Below are 22,634 nucleotides of genomic sequence, written 5' to 3'. Positions count from 1 at the left end.
GTCAGCAGTGCATAACAGTGTGTTTTATAACTCCCTGCCTGCTGCCGTTCTCTTAAAGGGCTTCTGTCACCCCACTAAAGTGTTGTTTTTTTTTGGGGCCAGTTAAATTAGTTATATTGCGATATATGAAAATATAATGGTGTTACTTACTTTGATCCAGCAGTTTATTCAAAAAATGAAGTTTTATCATATGTAAATTCGGTCTCTACCAGCAAGTAGGGCGGCTACTTGCTGGTAGCTGCTGCAGAAAACCGCCCCCTCGTCGTGTTGATTGACAGGGCCAGCCGGGATCTCCTCCTCCGGCTGGCCCTGTCGGCATTTCAAAAATCGCGCGCCTGTGTTGATTCGGCGCAGGCGCTCTGAGATGAGGAGGCTCGTCTCCTCAGAACTCCCTCAGTGCGCTTGCGCCGATGACATCACCAAAATAGAAGACGTCATCGGCGCAGGCGCACTGAGGGAGTTCTGAGGAGACGAGCCTCCTCATCTCAGAGCGCCTGCGCCGAATCCACACAGGCGCGCGATTTTTGAAATGCCGGCTGGCCCTGTCAATCAACACGACGAGGGGGCAGATTTCTGCAGCAGCTACCAGCAAGTAGCCGCCCTACTTGCTGGTAGAGACCGAATTTACATATTATAAAACTTCATTTTTTTAATAAACTGCTGGATCAAAGTAAGTAACACCATTATATTTTCATATATCGCAATATAACTAATTTAACTAGCCCCAAAAAAAAAAATCACTTTAGTGGGGTGACAGAAGCCCTTTAAAATAAAGACATGATATGCTAATGAGCCTCTAGGTGCTATGAGGGCGTTGCTGCAGCACCTAGAGGCTCCGTCCATTCACCTTTGGCAGTGGCACGCCCATGTTTAGTTGATTGACGTCCGAGTTCTCCTCTTCGTCCCGTAAATCCTGCGTCTGCGTCGAATACTAAACAGTACGGCGCAGGCGTGGGATCAGGGGCGTAACGATTGCGGTGCGACAGCAATCAGGGGTGGAGGTGGGACATGGGCGTGGTTGGAGGCGGGGCATGGGCGTGGCTGGAGGTGGGACATGGGTGGGGCCTGGAAAGGGCCCTCCCTCCCTTCTGTTCGGGTTTGGCTTGAAGAAAAGGTGGCAACCCTAGGCACTGCGGGCGAACGGAGCGGCGCCCAGGACTAAATGGTGAGTGCTGAGACATCGCTGGGCGCCGCTCTGTGTGGCCTAATAGTGAAAGTCTGGACTCATATACAGTAGTCAGTCTTTAACACATACAGGAGGCGGGTGCCGGCAGCAGAATCGCATTGCCGGCACCCTGCCCCTGACAGGGAGCTGCGATCAGCGGTGGTCCAAAATCATTGGTGGTGCAGTGTGCCCCCCCCCCCCCCTCAATCCCCCCATCCCATTAAAATCATTGGTGGCACAGTGCGCCGGCCCCTCTCAACCCTCTAGTATTAAAATCATTGGTGGCAGTGGCCACAGGGACCTCTCCACTCCCCCTCATTGGTGGTGCAGTGGCAGCTTCTGATCGGAGCCCCAGCTGTGTAAGCCTGGGGCTCCGATCGGTTACCATGGCAGCCAGGACGCTACAGAAGCCCTGGTTGCCATGGTAACATCCCTGATGCTGTGTGCACAAAGCACAGAGCAGCAGGGACAGTGTGGAGTCCTATTCACCCTGATAGAGATCTATCAGGGTGAATAGGAAAAGGGATGAAAGATCCCAGGTTCTCGCCCCTAAGGGGGGAAATAGTTATTAAATAAAAAGTGAAAAAAAACAAACACTAAAATATGAAGTATAAATCACCCCCCTTTTCCCAATTTCACATATAAAATATATAAATAAACATATTACATCGCCACGTCAGAAAAGTCCAAACTATTAAAATATAAAAAAAAAATCTAGGTGGTGAATGCCGGAACAGAAAAAATAAAATAAAAACTGCGCGATTCGCCATTTTTAAAAATGAGGAATGCACGTGGCTTTTTTTGTTTATTTTTTTCGCGTGGTATCGAATGGTATCGAGTATCGCAATACTTTTTCATGGTATCGAAACCGAATCAAAAATTTGGTATCGCAACAACTCTACCTAGTTGTGGTGTGCACCTGTCGTTCCTTGTGGTACCGTGCGGCCCTATTTTTCCCGAGCGAAATATAGGTGCCATAGCTAACATGGCAGCCGTTGCACTTCTCTGGTCCTAGGGTGCTCCATGTGGCCACATCGCTCTAATCTTAGACCTAGTACCTCTGCCATCTCCAGATGCTGTACCCATTGCACCTCGCTGGTCGTATCTCTTCACTACACAGCCTTTTTTCTACCTTACAGGTTGAGGACCTGTACCTTCCAAATGCGGTCGCATTCCTGGATGCTGTGGCTTTGTTTCCACCCTCCTTAGTGTGCAACATGCAGCCACTTTACCTCGGTTTTGGGTGTGTATTTTTAGTGCCCACGTGCTGGGCCCTATGGTGCAATCTGTGGCCCATACAGTTTCTGTATTACTGGGTGCTTCCTTCCCCGGGCTCTAATCTGTGCTGCGGATGTTGGTTACTTCCCTTTTCGGCCATCCTGGTTCAGCACGAACATGGTAGCCATATCTGGCAGGGGTGGGCCAGCCCAACCTCCTCCTTGTCGGTCTATTACTGCTTCTGGTGTACCCAGTATATGACTGATCTGTTCTGATCTGGTGGGTGGTCCACATACAACCACGCTCCCTACACCATGGCCTGGTGGTTGTTGGTTTTTGTGCTAGGGTTGCTATTGCCATCCCTATCAAATACTACTTTCGGCTGCACTCCGCGTTCCCCATATTATAAAGGAGTACCGCGTTGTTTTCTATTACAGGGCGGACCATTCCTGGTGAAGTACAGTGATCTCCACTGGATCTTCTCCTTGTTGGGATACGTAGCTTGCTGAGCACCGGCCGCTGCAGCAGTTTTCGGCCATCACTGGATGTCCTCCGCCACACGGAATCCTCCTGGGGTCAGCGACATTATCCTCGCTGGACGTCCTCCCTGATGAGTCAGGGACAGAACCACTGAGCGCCACACACCTGCCTTGTAGGTGAATTTTCTGCTGATTGCTCTGACATAGGACAGGGTTCCGTAGTTCCTTCTGGGTCCGGGTGTTCCCTTATATTCTCTGCTTAGTTGAACTATCTAACAGAGGGCAGTCCATCGGGACCTTGCTATTGTCTGCGCCCATCCGGTACTCTCTCCCCCTGGGAGCCTTCTGTATGTAGGTCGCAGCTGGTTTCTACATTTCGTGTAGTCACTCCCGCTTCTTTTATAGCGACTTCACCATTCCTTATGCATATGGGCGTCTGTTGTTTTAGTGGTACAACCCAAGCCGCTGTATTTGCCCTCCCCGGGACAATGTATGCTGATTGCTAGCCACTATTCTTTGAATGGCTAGTTGTCCATGGCCAATTCCTTCCCATAGGGTGGTTCTTTTCATTTTTTCTTGGATATTCTGGGTTTTGTTGTCCTCTGGTTGTTCGGTTCCTTGTGAGCCCATTGCGGGTACTCCTTTCTGGAGTCCCTGTCCCCGTTCATTTGACCACACAGATTCTGTAGGATTATCATTGTTTGGGAGGGGCCTGGGTTGATTGTTCCCCTTGCGGGTTCCAATAGCCTTTTGGACCTCATGGGGTTCATGTCTGTCTTCCCAGCCTCCCACTTCAAGTACCTGGTATTGAGTGGTTTAGTGCTACGGTTTGCATTTCCACCTTATGGTCTCCTTCGGGAGGGACTCCTCCTGTTTGTAGAGCCTTCCTCCTTAGACTGTTGGGAGTACTCACCTTCTCCTCCCATGTCTCTCAGTCCAGTGTGTCCCTGCTGAGATTTCCTTGCCCTGCATCTCCCTGATACTTCATTTGGCCGGAGTTTCTCCAGTCTTGCGCTTCTCAGCGATATTCTGTTTTCAGAGGCTCGTTCCTCATCTCCTGATTTTGGGATGCAGGTCTTCTCTTATTTTTTTATTTTTTCCTGGCCCTTACTTCCTACCCCCTCAAGGGTTGGCGGTTTCCCTTAGCGCCTTTGGGGGTTTTCACTTTCCAATAGGACGTTTAACTTCATCACCTGCTTTGCAGTGGGGGGAGTCCTGCTCCCTTCATATGTGAGCCTTGCTATGGCTTCCCTCTCTCCAGTGTGCCCCTGCTGAGATTCCTGGGCTTGCATCTGGTTCCCTTCTTCCCTGATAATTAGTTTCGCCAGAGTTTCTCCGGTCTTGCGCCTCTCATCGATATTTTGTTTTCAGAGGCTCGTTCCTCGTCTCCTGGTTGGGTATGCAGGTCTAGTCTTTTCTCTTTTCCTGGTTTTTTTCTTACAACCCCCTCCCCTTCCAGGGGTTGGCGATTTCCCTTAGCGCCTTTAGGATCTTTTCCTTTCAATAGGGCGCTTAGCTTTTTCACCTGCTTTGAAGTGAGAGGAGACCCGCTCCACTCACATGTGAGCCTTGCTGGCTTCACTCTCTCGTTTGGCCTTCAGTGATTCCAATTTCCCTTGCTCCCCTGGCCCTTCCGGGGTTCTCCTCAGGGTGTCTGTGCTTTCGCCTGAGGCAATTGGGATGTTGGGTAGATCCGATACGCGACGCTGTCCTACTTTCCCTCCAGCCTTCGGCTGAGCTGGGTGTTCCTTTGCCTTCTTCTTGCATTTGGGACCTTCTCCCAGGCATTTGTCCTGGGGTGCTGACAGTCGTCACTGTGGCCTCCTTGGAGTTTCTCCCTTGTTATGAGGCTTCCTGCCTATTCCGTGCTTTTCTCCTGTTGGGTCACATGGTTCTCCCGCACCTGTATGCCCACAGGTGGCATGGTTGTTCTTCCCACCCTCGGGGACTGCTTTGGGACGTCCCATGGTGCTGTGTCCCCCAATGCCATACACGAGAAAATTGGATTTTTTGTACTCACCGTAAAATCCTTTTCTCGTAGTAGGCATTGGGGGACACAGATCCCTCCCTATGTTGTTTTACTTCAGCTTCTCCGGGCTGGTCTCTTGATCTTTCCCGGTACGGGAGTTGTTGGTTCCTTGCCTTTCTTCTCTCTCCTACTGCTTTTGGTACAAACTGAGCTGCCTAGTGTCTGTGGAGAGGGTATAGCCCAACGGGGAGGAGCCAACACTTTTTATGTCTAGTGTCGCCTCCTAGTGGTAGTTGGACATATACCCATGGTGCTGTGTCCCCCAATGCCTACTACGAGAAAAGGATTTTACGGTGAGTACAAAAAAATCAAATTTTTATGGGGTTGTGCAGCCAATCATATTAATGACCCATCAGTATCTGATTGTGGCACCCCCTGCCGATCAGCTGTTTGAAGAGGAGGCGGCAAATGGAACAAGCACTTGTAACTATACTGTACCACCAAGACTTCCAAGACAATACGCTGAGTAATCTGGAAGAGGAAGTAGCACTCGTTCAAGCGCCTCCTCCTCTTCAAACAGCTTATCGGCAAGGGTGCCTGGAGTCAGACCCCCACTGATCAGATATTGATGAACTATCCTGAGGATTGGTCATGAATATCACTGACTGCACAACCCCTAAGGCTACTTTCTTACTTGCGTTCAGAGCGGATCCGTCTGGTGTCTGCACAGACTGATCCGCTCCTATAATGTAGACGTTTGGATCCGTTCAGAGCGGATCTGTCTGCGTTATAGTTTAGAAATAATTCTAAGTGTGAAAGTAGTTCAGACGGATCCGTCCAGACTTTACATTGAAAGTCAATGGGGGACGGATCCGTTTGAAGATTGAGCCATATAGTTTCATCTTCAAACGGATCCGTCCCCATTGACTTACATTGTAAGTCTGGACGGATCCGCTTGCCTCCGCACGGCCAGGCAGACACCCGAACGCTGCAAGCAGCGTTCGGGTGTCCGCTTGCTGAGCGGAGGCTGAACGCTGCCAGACTGATGCATTCTGAGCGGATCCGCATCCACTCAGAATGCATTAGGGCAGTACGGATGCGTTCGGGGCCGCTTGTGAGACCCTTCAAACGGAGTTCACAAGCGGAGTCCCGAACGCTAGTGTGAAAGTAGCCTTAGCAATGTCTTCTTTAATTTTGGACGTTATCAGTCATTTGTACAATCTGTATATATCACATTGTGAGTCTGTAATTAGAAAATGTATTATCTTTTGAATATAAATTTTATCAGTGTGATGAATAAATATTTAATTGTGTTTACTGAACAAATGCAGTCTGTGTCTAGCTGTCTTGTATCTTAAGTTTGTACATGTACCTGCTGACATCAAAGGCTGGTTTAGTAGACCCGGAGTCCATGGAAGCACTGTAATTAACTGGAATTGAATATTTTTATTTGTAATGGAAGATCTGACAGGTGTACGCTTTCTCCTGATATATAATTCTCTTGCAACTGTTAAAACATGGCCATTCGCAGGAGTTGACTTTAGTGTGAAATCGCTACTGAAATGTTCAAAGGGCTGATCTGTAGGAAACGCAGCAAGTTGCAGCTCGGACTCGATGCAATACTGTTATGTGTTTGTATATACACAGTTGAATCACATTATTATTATGAACTGTACCTGTGGTGAAAGTGTATTGTGAGTGGACAAATGGCACCATTGAGAATAAGTGAAATGGAAACTGAGGAGCACTACATTCCATGGAGCAGTGGAGCACCTCACTGCCAAAATGAACCAGCGGGCTATCAGACGTGTGTCTAAAACAACAGTTCAGTGAACTCTGATGTGCATGGTGCTCAGAGGCAGACGGATGGTCACTGCACCTCTGCTAACAAAGTTGAATCGGCAGAAAAGGCTTTGGTTTTCGCAGCAGTATGGGCATTGGCCCTCCGCAAAGGGTTGCCTTCTACGATGAGTCACATATTTTACTTCATCGAACGGATGGATGTTTGCTTGTTAAGTGAGGAACATCCGAGAACAAACACCCTGCAACCATTGCTGGACAAACTTAGGCTGATGGTGGCAGCGTTATGGTCTGGGGAATGTTTTCGTGGCAATCTCTGGGGACTGGGACCACCCATCCATGTAAAGGCACTCTCAACCGATTTGTGTATGAATCTGGACACGTACACCCATACTTTCTGATTGTCTTGCCTGGGGTGGATGGTATCTTCCAGCAAGACAATGTGACATGTCATATGGTGAGAAATGTCCATCATTGGTTGGAAAAGCATGACCAAGGCTTTCAAGTACTACCCTGGCACCCTAATTCCCCAAACTTAAACCCAATTGAACATCTGTGGGACCACCTTGTTAGTTATGTGCTACTATGCAGAATGTGGGGTTAAGGCAAAGTTGTTGTTAAGGATTATAGGGAAGCTATTAAAGTTGCCCTCTAGTGTAAGTATTACTTTTTATAAAATGTCAGTGTCTGACTAGATGGATGTAGCCCTGGCATTTTATTTGTGTGAACCCTCTTGAGAGTCTGTGCTGGCCCCAAGCATTAGGCTTTAGCACAGTCTCTATTATGGAGCAGACAGAGGCTGGTAAAATCACTCTTCAGCTGCAACCCTACCACTCCACTGAGCAGTGCTTGCTTACTATCCCTATGCCCAGAACATGTAATGTACACTGAGAATTATAGTATCACACCATATAATTACCTTCTTGTAGGTAGAGTTTGTATGTTCTCCCCGTGTTTGCGTGGGTTTCATCTGGTTTACACCCACACTCCAAAGACATACCGATAGGGAACTTACATTGTGAGCCCCATTGGGGACCGCTTGATGCTAATGTCTGTAAAGCGCTGTTGAATATGTCAGCGCTATGTAAGTGCGTAAAATAAATAATAATAAAAAAATAGGTCAGTGGAGTGTCATAAATTTTTTTGGGGAAAAAAAAAACAACAAACACAAACATAACCAAATGACATTTTCCAACTAATCATGATTGCCATGAAATATCCAAAAGAAAAAAGAAAGAACTCAACCAGGTCTAAATGAAGGCAGACACAGCTCAAAATCTACAATGCAAAAAACAAAGCTAGCATCTCCAAACAATATGAGATGTAGCAGCACAAAGACATTGACAAGACAGGAATTGCTCTGAACTGGATTGTTGCTATAATTGCCGTGCATGAAAATTTGAGGCACTTGTGTGGACCCATCTACCACTAACATCAGGGCCTCTTTTAGATGGGAACCTACATTAGACTTGCCTCAACTGGGCCTAGGTCTGAAAAATTAATTCAGGGCAATATAGGATACAGCTGTATTTGGCTCAGTGGGTAGCACTGTTGCTTTGCAGCACTGGAGTCTTGAGTTTGACTCCGACCAAGGGCAAACTGGAGTTTGTATGTTTTTCTTTGTCTTTGCATGGGTTTCCTCAGGGTTTTCTTTCACACTCCAAAGACATACTGATAGAGAATTTAGATTGTTAGCCCCACTGGGGGCAGCAACTGATATGGTCTGTAAAAAGCACTATGGAATAGGGTGGTGCTAAATAGGCAAGAGAAATAAAAAAATAAAAAGCATTGAACAGATGGGTAGAAATGCATGGTCTAAACGGAGGTAGCCACTTCTCCAAATGTACAATGCTGCCCATAATTATTCATACCCCTGGCAAATTTTGACTTAGTTACTTTTATTCAACCAGCAAGTAATTTTTTGATGGGAAATGACATAGGTGTCTCCCAAAAGATAATAAGACGATGTACAAGAGGCATTATTGTGGAAAAAATAATTCTCAGCTTTTATTTACATTTGAGCAAAAAATACACGATGTTCCGCACTGTGGAAAATCTCAGAGGACGTGGTGGGAAGCCAAAAGTGACACCTGTGCTGGTTAGGAGGATAGTTAGAGAGGTGAAAAAGAATCCAAGGATCACCACCAAGGCCATCCTGGTGAATCTGGGCTCTGCTGGTGGCAATGTCTCAAGGCAGACAATCCAACGGACACTGCACACTGCGGGTTCCACGGATGCAGACCAAGGAGAACGCCACTTCTCCAGATAAGGAACACAAAAGCTCGCTTGGCCTTTGCAAAAGCTCATCTGGACAAAGAAGAAGACTTTTGGTCTTCTGTGTTATGGTCAGATGAAACAAAAATGGAATTGTTTGGTCACAATGATGTTTCCTTCATTTGGTGTAAAAAAGGAGAAGCCTTCAACCCAAAGAACACCATCCCCACTGTCAAACATGGTGGTGGGAACCTAATGCTTTGGGGGTGTTTTTCAGCCAATGGACCAGGGAACTTAATCACAGTAAACGGCACCATGAAAAAAGAGCAATACATGAGGATTCTCAACGACAACATCAGGCAGTCTGCAAAGAAACTTGGCCTTGGGCACCAGTGGACATTTCAGCATGACAATGACCCAAAACACACAGCAAAAGTGGTGAAGAAATGGTTAGCAGACAACAACATTAACGTTTTCGAGTGGCACAGCCAGAGTCCAGACTTGAATCCAATTGAGAATCTGTGGAGGGAGCTAAAGATCAGGGTGATGGCAAGAAGACCCTCCAACCTAAAAGATTTGGAGCTCATTGCTAAAGATGAATGGGCAAAAATACCTGTGGAAAAAGCTGGTCTGCAATTATAGGAAGCGTTTGATTACTGTAATAGACAATAAAGGCTTTTCTATTGATTTATTGAGAAGGGTATGAATAATTTTGGACTGGACACTTTTTGCTCAAATGTAAATAAAAGCTGAGAAATGTTTTTTTCCCCCCCACAATAATGCCTCTTGTACATCGTCTTATTATCTTTTGGGAGACACCTATGTCATTTCCAGTCAAAAAATTACTTGCTGGTTGAATAAAAGTAACTTTAAGTCAAAATTTGCCAGGGGTATGAATAATTATGGGCAGCACTGTATATTGCAAAACACAGTTACGTCAGCAATGAGTGTTTCCTAATGAAGGGACTAGTCCAGTCCCGAAACATGTTGTTCACTGCCTGTGTGTCCATTTTTGGCTTTTTTGATAATTTCAAATTCTGGATCTGTTCTCCACCTGGACTACCAGGCAGCAGCTTTCCACTATCTATATCTCTGGCTGTTTGGTGCCCCTTGCACAACTAAACAAGGTGATAGGTACTAACTCATACCCCTCTTCCAGTGTACTAAAAGGTATTGCTCTATGTATGCTCTATTTTTACCAAAGACTACATGTAGCAGTACACTGCTCCTTGTTCAAATGAAATTCCAAATCTGCAATTAGACTTTTTTGACCAGATTTAACCAGTCCATTCATCTGATTGCAACGCCAAACACTCACTGCGTTTCTCTTCGAGGTTCAGTAGCGAGGGTTACGCCTGCATTCACAAGTGATCTCAATCTCCCGTTCACTGGGCTCAGTAGTACCTCAATATGGTTGACAGCCGTTAGTATGTCTAGCGCACTTACTGTGCCTTGTATTACTGCCCTGAAGTCTCAGATGTGTAGTCGCTTTTCCCACAGTGCAGACATCACCAATACAGCTGTAAGATTTGATCCATATAAATGGAAGGATAAGTCCGTAGTTAGAGGACTGAAGGTCATATCTATGCTACCTAACACCACCACTGAACGCCAAAGAGAATCGCAGTGAGTGGCGCGGCCACCAGATGAGCGGACAGTGAGTAACAAGACTTGGATTGATTAACAGCAGCTTTATTTTGTCATCAGTCAGCTTACAGCCTACAACTTTTGAACTGTTCAAGTATCAGTCTATTACTACAAGCAAACCACACCATTTATCTATAGCCATGCACTGCTGGTACATTAATTTATACGAACAATCATTACTATTGTCTGGTTTTCTCTGTGGAGAGATATATGGAGTGTAAGGCGCTTTGGTTTATTTGTATCTTTTATATTTTATTTCCCACGGTTTTTAATTATTATTTTTATTATGAAACTTTTTGATACCTTTTTCACCTTGAGTACCAACCTTGTATTCTATATTGATCTGAGCTCTGTGGGGTCTCTTATCTTACCTGCTCTCCCTTCCTGTCCTCTATAGGGAAGGAGCAGGTAGAATACTGGGGGTAGATTTTAGGTGCACTACTAAGCAATACATGAATACTGAGCAATAAAAAGCATATTTTGGCACATTTACTAATCTTATAGATGACATAAACTTACATATGCTGTCTAGGCCTGCAGCAGATCTATCACAGGGGCTCAGGCTGGAGGATAAATGTAGTGCCGGGATAGTCACTTCTCTCTCGCTCTATACCAACGATCGGTTGACTTGGGCTGCTTTCACACGAGCAAGTTGTACGCTCCGGACTCGCGAGTATAACACAACTCGCGTCCTGAACTCCTAGCACTGCCGGGGGCACACAGCATTATATTGATAAAGTTCTAGAATGTAATAGATAACAGTAATATAATGCTGTCGGTGTTGCCCACTGCATTCTAGAACTTTGAGGGTTACATAGCATCATAAATCAATATAATGCTATGTGACCCCGGTAGTGCTGGGAGGTCAGGACGGGTGCTGTGTTATACTCACACTCCTGACTCGAAGCGTGAGTTTAACACAACTGGCTCGTGTGAAAGCAGCCTTACTCTGAGACAGAATTTCACACCAGATATGGGGGGGGGGGGGGCTAAATGTATATTAGGCCACACACCCTTTCTGTTAAGTCATGCCCCCTTTTCTTGTTAGGTGCGCAGAGGATTTCTCAAGAACTAGATGTGACAAATTGCGCCAAAAAATTTACCAGTTTGCTCCAGATTTTGGCAGCCTAGGTGCGCTGACATTAGTAAATGTGGACCTTTTATTTTTATTTTTTTATACTATTAAGTGATGTCTTTTTATAAGTTTTATGTATGACTGACTGTATGTATGACTGGCGTGTATCCCTTTTCTGTCTCATGACGCACAGTGAATAAGAATAATTAGGCAGCTACATTCACATGTCTTTTCCTACAATAAGCAGTGGAGGATGGTTATCCTTTTACTCTGTGCGCTATATCATCACATAGTTTGTGTGGTCTTATGTAAGCCTAATCTGGCATATAGCAAGGCTATGCCCTAGCAGCCTTGTAACCTATGCATATGAGGGTGATTATATGGAAGTTTTGCAGAGGTTCTGCTTTGTTTCGCTAATGAAATTCAGAGCATTTTTTTGTATGTAATTATTCAAAATGTTATTACCCATACTGAACACTCAATGGCTTAAGGTGGATTAATTAAACTGTAGCTGGTTTGCCATCTGGGTGCAACATATTTAGCTGCTTTACTATAAGGAAGATTTTTCATTGAATAAAGTGTTTTTGAGAAGGTGGTTGCCAGGTTGTGTTCTCTCAAAGATAAATGTTAGACCCCGCTACAATTAATGCCATATTAACGGCAATAAAAGGCGGCTGCCTGTGAATGTTTTTTCTTCTCCTGCCCGCAGTTTGCACAAAAAGGGCTAACACGTTATTTGGGAGATGATGTTAAGGCTTTTTGCAGAAGCGCGGAAAAGTCGATTTAAGTTCAGTACACTCATTTCACACAACAGAGGAGGGGTAGGGCGGGGGGGGGAGATGACAGGCATAAACCTAATCTGATTTTTATGGCTCAAGCGGATTCATTAAATTAGAGCTCTTGGTGTTCGTGTTCATTAATGAACCGGTGCCATATGCTTTAACTACCCTGGTCAATAGCTGCTAAAGAAACGCTCTTGTTCCGAAAGACAGAAATAAAGCTCCAAAAGCGGGAGAAAACAGCTGGATAAAAATCTCCTTGTTTTGGACTTGTATCAGAGGAGTTGCTTTGATTTCAGTAAACTACAACCGAGGCAATATGGCTCACAATTTGTGACCCAAAGGTAGTCGTACATTACTGGAATACAGCCTACTGCGCCTCACATTACACAGATGTGAAGGCCTGATTATAGCTGCTTCATAATTAACAGTGATCCGATTTGTTTTGTGGCATAAATGGTGCATGTGTAGAACATTAGCCATGGCACTCTCATTCAAATTCAACTCAAGGGCTCAGCGGCAGGCGGGTCACGAGCTTCAGGGAGTTGAAGCACAAGCTCCTCCATATGTTCTTGCTGCATCTTACTACGGCTACGAGTGCACGTTAAGTTCCCCAAAGAACCTAATCGTGTTCTGTAATTACAGCGCGGCTTTCTGCTGGCTAGAAATGAGGGAAAAGCTAAAACACTCCCTCATCAGATAATTTGTAAATTACTTTACATGGCGGATGCCTAACTCAGTTGGTTTTCAACTGCTGAAATTATAAATAATTGTAACAGATGTGGCAATATGGCTGGTCTCCAATAAACGAGGCCCTTGGTAATTTGGCCGACCCTTTGACAGGCCAATTTAATAAAATGTGAACAAAATCTTCTTGCTAATAATTTATCATCCCTTTTCCCCACTGAATAAACTTAATTACCCTAGCAGTTAACAAGGTCACACCCAGATGCCAAACTCTGCTCCAGTTTTGATAATGCAATCAGGAATTGAGAGGTGATGACAGTGTTGTTGTTTTTTCATTACCTGGCTCCATACAAACACAGGTGGCGGAGCTTCCTTGTCAGTTTTTAATAATTACAGGCTATTATGGAATGCATAGTTAGCAGATTGAAAACCGCACTTTACTGAATTTGTGTGAGTATGATTGAGATTTTACTGTATAGAGATCATCGCACCTAGACAACCTCCCCAGCGCTTAGGACCCATCTGACTGCTCATAGGTAACGTTAGGAATATTCTCTACCTTCTCAAGACCACATGTAATGTCCCCTTTACTTTTTAAAGGGAATGCCTGATCAGAAAATGATCAAAATCAAGTTTTTATGTTATATATTTTTATATACTTGTTGGTGTTTATATTACTCCAAGGGCTATCCATAATATTCAGTATATTGGGCAGACTAGATGGGCCAAATGGTTCTTATCTGCCGACACATTCTATGTTTCTATGTTTTACTCATCCTAAATCTAATATGTCCTGTGCAAATCCACTTCTCAGTAGTCATCTCTTTATCATCCCTGGCAGGATTACAATAACAAATATCACCTTTAGGACTCATTCAGACAGCCATATGTTGCGTTCCGCATCTGATATGCGGATTAGAAGTGTACCCATTCACTTCTATGGGGGTCCCAAAAGATACAGAAAGCACATCGTGTGATGTCCGCATCTTTTTTTTCCGTTCCACGGCCCCGCAAAACAAATAAAACATGTCCTATACTTGTCTGTGAAAATCAGGAGGTGGCCCCATTGAAGTCTATGGGTCCGCAAAAATCAGAATGCTGAACTGTCCACAAAATAAACGGATCCGTATTTTTGCGGACAGCAAAAAACATCAAGCCGTCTGAATGAGCCCTTATATAGATGACGCAGAATACACTTTTCACAAGAAGTGATGTCACAGCTTAACTACTCCCCTCCCTGTAAAATGACTTCTGCACAGTTCACAGAGCATACCTAGAAAATCCTCTTGTAGTAGTCAAAGAAGTCAGTCTATAGTGACTGGTGTAAAGTATACCTCTAAATGTTGTTAACCACAACTCAGGCAAGGTGGTTGCCCCAGAATCTGGCATAGATGATAAAATAAAAGATAGAAAAAAAGAATGTCACTGATCTGTTTTTACTTGAAAGAAAAAAATTCTAAACGACACATTCTTTTTAACTCTTTCAACCACGGAGATTTTTTTGTTTTTGCTTTCTCTTTTCACTCCGTGCCTTTCCGGGACCATAATATATACCCGTATTTATCGGCGTATAACACGCACTGGCGTATAACACGCACCCTTCATTTTAAGGGAAATTTCAGGAAAAAAAATTAAATTTCAAATTGTACTGCTATGGGGTGGGGGGATCTGTGGATGGAACTGTTATGGGGGGGATCTGTGGATGACACTGCTATATGTCATCCACAGATCCCCCTCATAACAGTGTCCCCCAATACACCGGGCCTCTGCTCACCGAAGTATTTATAAACGTGAATCCTTATCCTGTTATTAAGCTGCCCTCTCCCATTTTCCCATGTTCCCCTGTATCCCCACAGCACTTACGATTCACACGCTTCCATAGCAGGCAGGGCGGACGGCAGCAGTAACGTCACTCACTGACGTCGCGCGTCTGCTCCGCCTGCTTCATTCATAAAGGGGGCGGAGCAGGCGCTCGACGTCAGTGAGTGACGTTACTGCTGCCGTCCGCTCTGCCTGCTATTGAAGCTTAAGTAAGTGCTATGGGGATACAGGGGGAACATGGGAGAGGGCAGCTTAATAACAGGATAAGGATTCACGTTTATAAATACTTTGGTGAGCGGCGGGGCCCGGTGTAAGAGTACAGTGACTGCACCGGGCCCCGCCCCTAGTTACGGACTCCAGCCCCTCCTCTCTCCCGGCTCATACAGCGCAATGAATATCGCCGTATAACACGCATACATGATTTGCCCCCTATTTTCAGGGGGAAAAAGTGCGTGTTATACGCCGATAAATACGGTATATATATATATATTTTTTTTTTTCTGTTCACATTCTGTTCTGTTTTTTGTTGGACAAGTTGCACGATGTAATGGGGAGCTGGGAAAAATTTCAAATGGGGTGAAATTGGAAAAAAAAATTAAAAAAATTCCACAACGGTTTTATGGGTTTTGTTTTTATAGCGTTTGCGGTAAAACTGACCTGTTAATTTCATTCTCCAGGTCAGTATGATTATGGCAATGCCACATATGTATAGTTTTTCTTGCGTTTTAATTCTGAAAAAATAAAAAGCTTGAAAATATTTATATTTATTTTATTTTCATCATTCTATTCTGTCCTATAATTTTTTAAGTTTACAGAACTGTCTAACAGCTTATTTTTTGCCGGACGATCTGTACTTTTCAGTGATAACATTTTGGGGGTGTATGACTTTTTGATCACTTTTTATAAAAAAATTTGGTGAAGCAACCAAAAAATGGTGAATTGGCCATTTAGACTTTTTTTTTATTGTTTATGCATTCCTTTTTTCATTTTGGGGAAAGGGTTGTGATTTAAATTTTTTGTTTGTTATTTTTTAAGTTTTTTTTTTATATTTTAAAAACATAAATTTTTGTTAGAATTTTTTTTTTTATATTTAGTTTTCATAGGGAACTATAACTAGCAACCATCAGATGGCTTCTCTCATAGACTCCAGTGCATCAGCATTGGAGTCTATGAGGATTACAATATATTCCTATGGACTGCTGCCACAGGCAGCGGCTCCATAGGAACTAATGTGCGGGAGCCTCGTTTCATTCAGGAGTACAGAGGCTGCTGCACACACCATCCGGCTCCCCTGATCCTTGCTAGAGGGAGCCAGTACACACCCCGAAGCACGCGCTTTCGGGGTTTTGCTCTCCCGTATGCTGTGGTCACATTTGACCATGAATATGCATGATGAAGAAACCTGAGTGGTCTCGAAAGCTAGGAATTTGGTCATTATCTTTTCAGTTAGCCATTAGAACTAGGGATAAAACATCCGAAGTCGATTCACATAAAACATTGTTTCAATACTGTACTACGGAGCGAGCGCTCCGTACAGTATTAGAATGCATTGGCTCCGATGAGCCGAAGTTATTACTTTGTGAAGTCTTGCGAGACTTTGCATAATAACTTCAGAAATTGATTTATACTGTAAAAAAACATTTCCCGAACTCGGGTTAGGTTCCAAGGTACCACTTGGAACTGCTAGCTCCTGCTCCGTACAGTATTAGAACAAAGTTCTATGCGAATCGACTTTGGATGTTTCATCCGAAGTTGATTTGCTCATCCTTAATTAGAACTATTAAGAAATCTCATAATTTTTTTTAGTTTTTACTTGAAACACCCTTTTGAAACACCCAATTTTGGACTGACATTTATAGTTTTACCGTATTTTTCACTTTAAAAGACAAACTTTTTGTCCCCCAAAAGTGGGGGGAAAATGGCAGTGCATATTATAAAGCAAACACTAGTGAACGCTTCCCTTATGGAAGGAGTCACGGGCAGCAGTGAGTGACGCGCTTCAGGCGCTGGCTTGTCTAATAGACTGTACTTCTGTAAATGTGGTTCAAATTGTTGAAGCCAAGCAAACAAATGTAGAGCAGATGGTTCTAATGCAGAGGTGCACCACTCATGGGCTGCATGCGGCCTGCAGAGCCACGGTTCCTTATGTAATCAGCTGTGGACTGGAGCGGCACACAACGCTGGATTAGAAGTCCTTCTCCGGCACTCTAGCCCAAGAAGGGGGAGCGGACAGAAGGCATTTATTACCGCTTCTGCTTTTTTCCTCAGATTGGTGGATAGCACTCAATTATACATTGATGATAACTGGCCTATAATCGTGCCACCTATCAGTTTGTCGGCTCATTTGCATCTTTTCTCAGAATAAAAGATGTACGGTCAGAGTAATCAGGGACGTGCTGCCGATAATCGATAGAACTGAATGAGGGAGGAATGACTGTGGCAGCAATCGTTCCACCCATTCACTTTGGATGAGTACCAAACAGACCAAACAAGGTTCTGCATCCTGTTCTAATGAATAGAAGTTTGACTATAATGGCCCCTTTACCGAAATGTGTGTGTGATCTATTAATTGTGCGATATCATTTCCAATTTAATTATGATTTTAATTACTGCAGGACTCGGAACACCCATCCCTGGTGGAACTGGAACTCATAATAGCTTCACAGAAATCAGAAATAAACTTTCTACAGGACAGACTTAAAGCAGTGGATCTGACGTTAACACAAGTAAATAATTGTAGAAGGGATGCACTTGAGAGCAGCATCCTGAGGGCTGGGAGAACACATAAGGTAAGAAGTCTTTTATTGTCTGGTGCATTTGTGTCAATTCCAGGTTATTCGAATCAAAAAGCTTTTCCCACTAGGATTTCAGGAACTAACTTTTTAATAAGTCTACCTTATAATTTTTGCAACTGCTTGGAAGAATGATTAAACTATTTGCCAAAGGCTTGTTATATTTTGTTACATGGCATGATTATAACATTTCAAATGAACTTTCTCTGAAGTTGCTACTTCCTGTCTGCACACCCTACCGACAATGATTTTTCCTTTAATCCAGTTTTTTTTTCTCCACTGTATTGAGCTTTTTTTGTTTCATTTGATTATTGGTAAAGTTGTAGAGGCATCGATCAAGTGGTATTCATTTCTATTGTGTTCTAAAGCCCAAATGACATAGAAGGACAAATGTCTGGTCAATACCCACGTGCTTAGCCTTGTGGAGATCCCACAAATAGCTCTGACCCATCGAGGCATGGACTTCACAAGACCTCTGATGAGTCCTTGTGATATCTGGAACCAAGACATAAGCAGATCCTTTGAGTTTAAGTTGAAAGGTAGGTCTTCCATCAGAATTTAGATCTGGGGAATTTGGAAGCCAAGTCAGCCCCTGGATTATTGTGTATGGGGCCTTAATTCTTTACCACTCTCTCCAACAGCTTGTCATGCCTGGTCTTATCTGATATGTGACATGTTATGCTTCTATAATCTTTCAGTATTAGAACTTTGGTGTGTGTGTTTTTTTTTTTTTTTTTCTACTTGAGGCCATCAATATCTGAATGGCGGAGGTCTGACTCCTAGCACTCCCGCTGATCAGCTGTTTGGAGAGGAGGCAGCACTTGTATGGGAAGAATGCCAGTGTAGCAGAGAAGGAAAAACTGGAGTAGTACATTTAACATGAGGATGCAAGGGATCCACCGACAGCTATAGGGCTTATTAAGACTGGTGACTAACACGCCGGTGTTAATAAATGATCTCAAGTTGAACAGGTGTTTGGTGATTAAACTACAGTGACGACATGGTGCGGCAGAATCTGCAACTTATTCCCCGCTCACGCCAGATCTAAAAAAGTGGTTGGGGAGAGGGGGACAGGCCGGAAGACGGCTAGGAATCTGTATGAGGGCTCATGCACACGAGCATATAAATTTAGCGATCCGCAAAAAATACGGATGACGTCCGTGTGCATTCAGTGTTTTTGCGGAACGGAACAGCTGGCCCCTAATAGAACTGTACTATCCTTAATGTAGACAATAATAGGGCATGTTCTATATCTTTGCAGAACGGACATACGGAAACGGAATACACAAGGAGTAACTTCAGTTTTTTTCGCGGACCCGTTGAAAATAAATGGTTCTTAATATGTTCCGCAAAAAAACTAAACGGTCATGGAAAGAAAATACGGTCGTGTGCATGAGCCCTAACATTTAGAAGCGGCGGTGAATACGCTGAAGTTATGTACAGGCTGGCACCTCTACATTACTTTGGCGGATCCACCGACAGCTATAGGGCTTATTAAGACTGGTGTCTAACACGCCGGTGTTAATAAATGTGCCCCTTTATCTGTAAATAACATAAGAACACCTAAAAAAAACTTATTGTCCAAAATATTTTATAGTAAAATAAAAGTAAATAAAATAAAGTTTTTTTTTTTTTTTTTTTTTTTTTTAGAAAGTGATTTTGCTATGCTGCAGTTACCTGTACAACTGGTGGCCAGAAGTACACCTGCTCTGCATATAAATGGGTCACAGAGCTGGTTCATTTCCATTTATTCCCAGCAGTGAGACCCCACTGATCAGAAAATGGTGCCATAAAATTCTAAGATGTCTATGGCCACATGGGGTGGATTTTTTGCAGCATGATCTATGCTGATAATTTGTTTTGAAGCGATTCTGCGTGGATGGGTGGCAGATTTTGTTGCATATATGCAGCCAAGTTCACTCTATGTATTGCACACAATGAAATCCACTGTGAAAAGCTATGGCATAAATTGAGATGCTGTGGATCTAAAATTTGCAGGTAGCTTCAACAGCAGATTCTGCTCAGGTTTTTTATGCAGTGTGCTGAAGACTTTTTTTGTAATTCTCTTAGGCTACATGTGCACGACATGTGATGTACATTTTTTTAACGGCCATCACACGTCTGTTTTAAGACCAATGGTAGTCTATGGAGTTATTCACACGGCAGGTTTTTTTGACTGTCAGTAAAAAACGGATGTCAAAAAATAGAAAATGTTCTATCTTGTCCGTTTTTCACTGACAGTCTGCCCCCATACAATTGAATGGGTCCATTTTTAATTTCTGTATCTAAGAAAGGCATCAGTGAAATAAACGTCCGTTAAAAATGTCTATTTGTCGTGTGCATGTAGCCTTACTCTTTTGCTGCTATTGTAAACGCTGTGGATAGTCTACCCACAGACTGTAGTCTTAAAAGGATTGTGCAGCCAGTACATATTGGTAACGTATCCTCAGGATAGATGATCAATATCTGAATGGCGGAGGTGCGACTCCTGCTGATCAGCTGTTTGAAGAGGAGGCAGCACTTGTATGGGAAGAATGCCAGTGTAGCAGAGAAGGAAAAACTGGAGCAGTACATTACATTTAACATGAGAACGTAAAGGCAGAGGTCCATGACCTGAAGCTGAACAGATGTTCAGTGATTCAACAACACATCAACTAAAGGAAAAGAAGATGTGTTTTGGAATGGCCGAGTCAGTCTCCTGATCTTAACCCTATCAAGATGCATGCAAGGCATCCCAGAAGTATTGATGACTTGAAATGCCCTTTCAGGGAGGAATGGTCCGAAATGCCTCCTCAATGATGTGCAAAACTTGTTTGCCTGCAGGATACATTTGCTGGAGGTGATTGTTACTAAAGGGAATCTACAAGTTATCACTGATCAATAACAGACACGTGTGGTACTTTTTGTGCATTATTATGGTTCACTGACTTTTTCTTGCAAACGTAGCAGTAAAATCAGTTTAGTGACTTATTAATGAATTTGGGGGATTTTATTAGATGCCTAATGTGATATCATTGATTAATTGATGTTTTCTGCACAACATGAAGTGGCATGGTCTTGTAGAAATGATAGTGAATTGTAGTGAAATGACTGTATGTACTAGTCATTGCTTTGACTATTAAACCTCTATTCCAGTAAATAAGTTACCAGATTGCCAACCATTGTTTATCTTGCACTCAGTTGTTATACTGTGCAGAGGCCAAATATTTTCTAGTCAGGCACCTAATTGGTGCCCATTGCTAAAATGAATTGTAAGCCAAAGGTGACCATCGTTTGGCTTGGAATGGCATTGGCAGCAGTTCATCTGCATGCATTATTGTATAATGAGCTTAGCTGTAATGAGGGCAATTTGCATTTGTAAACCCGATCTGCTTGTGACACTGCAGTTCCAAGACCATTCACCATTAGTTCAAACTGGAGCTTTTGTTTATTCTTGGCTTATTTTTCTTTAAATCCATTATTATTATAATTTTTATTATTATTATTATTATTATTATTATTATTATTATATGTTAAATATTAAAAAAAACCTTTGACATTTTGAAAGCCCCTTTAAGGCTACTTTCACACTAGCGTTCGGGGCTCCGCTTGTGAGTTCCGTTTGAAGGTTATCACAAGCGGCCCCGAACGGATCCGTACTGCCCTAATGCATTCTGAGTGGACGCGGATCCGCTCAGAATGCATCAGTCTGGCAGCGTTCAGCCTCCGCTCCGCTCAGCAGGCGGACACCTGAACGCAGCTTGCAGCGTTCTGGTGTCCGCCTGGCCGTGCGGAGGCAAACGGATCCGTCCAGACTTACAATGTAAGTCAATGGGGACGGATCCGTTTGAAGATGACACAGTATGGCTCAATTTTCAAACGGATCCGTCCCCCATTGACTTTCAATGTAAAGTCAAAACGGATCCGTTTGCATTATCATGAACAAAAAAAAAAAAAAAAAAAAAATTTTTTTTTTTGTTCATGGTTATGCAAACGGATCCGTTCTGAACGGATGCAAGCGTTTGCATTATAGGAGCGGATCCGTCTGTGCAGATACCAGACGGATCCGCTCCTAACGCAAGTGTGAAAGTAGCCTTAGTTTTACACTTTTTATTTGGTTAATGTTATTGTATACCGTTTTTACTTGAATAAAGTATAAGGCTGAGTTCACACGGGCGTTGCGGCAAAATGTGCGGGTGCGTTGCGGGAACACGAATGCAAAACATTGTAATGCGTTTTGCACTCGCGTGAGAAAAATCGCGCATGTTTGGTACCCGAACTTCTTCACAGAAGTTCGGGCTTGGGATCGGTGTTCTGTAGATTGTATTATTTTCCCTTATAACATGGTTATAAGGGAAAATAATAGCATTCTGAATACAGAATGCATACTAAAATAGCGCTTGAGGGGTTAAAAAAAAATCATTTAACTCACCTTAATCCACTTGATCGCGGAGCCGGCATCTCCTTCTGTCTTCATCTTAGCTGTATGGAGGAACAGGACCTGTGGTGACGTCACTCCGGTCATCACATGATCTTTTACCATGGTGATGGATCATGTGATGGACCATGTGATGACCGGAGTGACGTCACCACAGGTCCTGTTGCTCCACACAGCTAAGATGAAGATAGAAGGAGATGCCGGGCTCCGCGATCAAGTGGATTAAGGTGAGTTAAATGATTTTTTATATTTTTTTAACCCCTCCAGTGCTATTTTAGTATGCATTCTGTATTCAGAATGCTATTATTTTCCCTTATAACCATGTTATAAGGGAAAATAATAATGATCGGGTCTCCATCCCGATCGTCTCCTAGCAACCGTGCCTGAAAATCGCACCGCATCCGCACTTGCTTGCGGATGCTTGCGATTTTCATGCAACCCCATTCACTTCTATGGGGCCTGCGTTGCGTGAAAAACGCACAAAGAGGAGCATGCTGCGATTTTCACGCAACGCACAAGTGATGCGTGAAAATCACCGCTCATGTGAACAGCCCCATAGAAATGAATGGGT

The 22,634-nt window shown here is 43.6% G+C and overlaps 1 protein-coding gene across 1 annotated transcript in view; it reads left to right on the top strand.

Moving 5' to 3' along the window:
• The window catches only part of CNTLN (centlein), a 353,786-nt gene that overhangs the window by 146,720 nt on the left and 184,432 nt on the right, over nucleotides 1–22,634 (top strand). The window contains exon 10 of the mRNA XM_040417242.1: nucleotides 17,470–17,643. Coding sequence (XP_040273176.1) covers nucleotides 17,470–17,643 — 174 coding nt within the window. The remainder of the gene's footprint in view (nucleotides 1–17,469; nucleotides 17,644–22,634) is intronic.

This window comes from Bufo bufo, chromosome 2, assembly GCF_905171765.1.
Source record: "Bufo bufo chromosome 2, aBufBuf1.1, whole genome shotgun sequence".
In the NCBI taxonomy this organism is placed as follows: Eukaryota; Metazoa; Chordata; class Amphibia; order Anura; family Bufonidae; genus Bufo; species Bufo bufo.
Note: the sequence above shows the minus strand (reverse complement) of the source record. Positions and strands in the feature narration are given on the sequence as shown.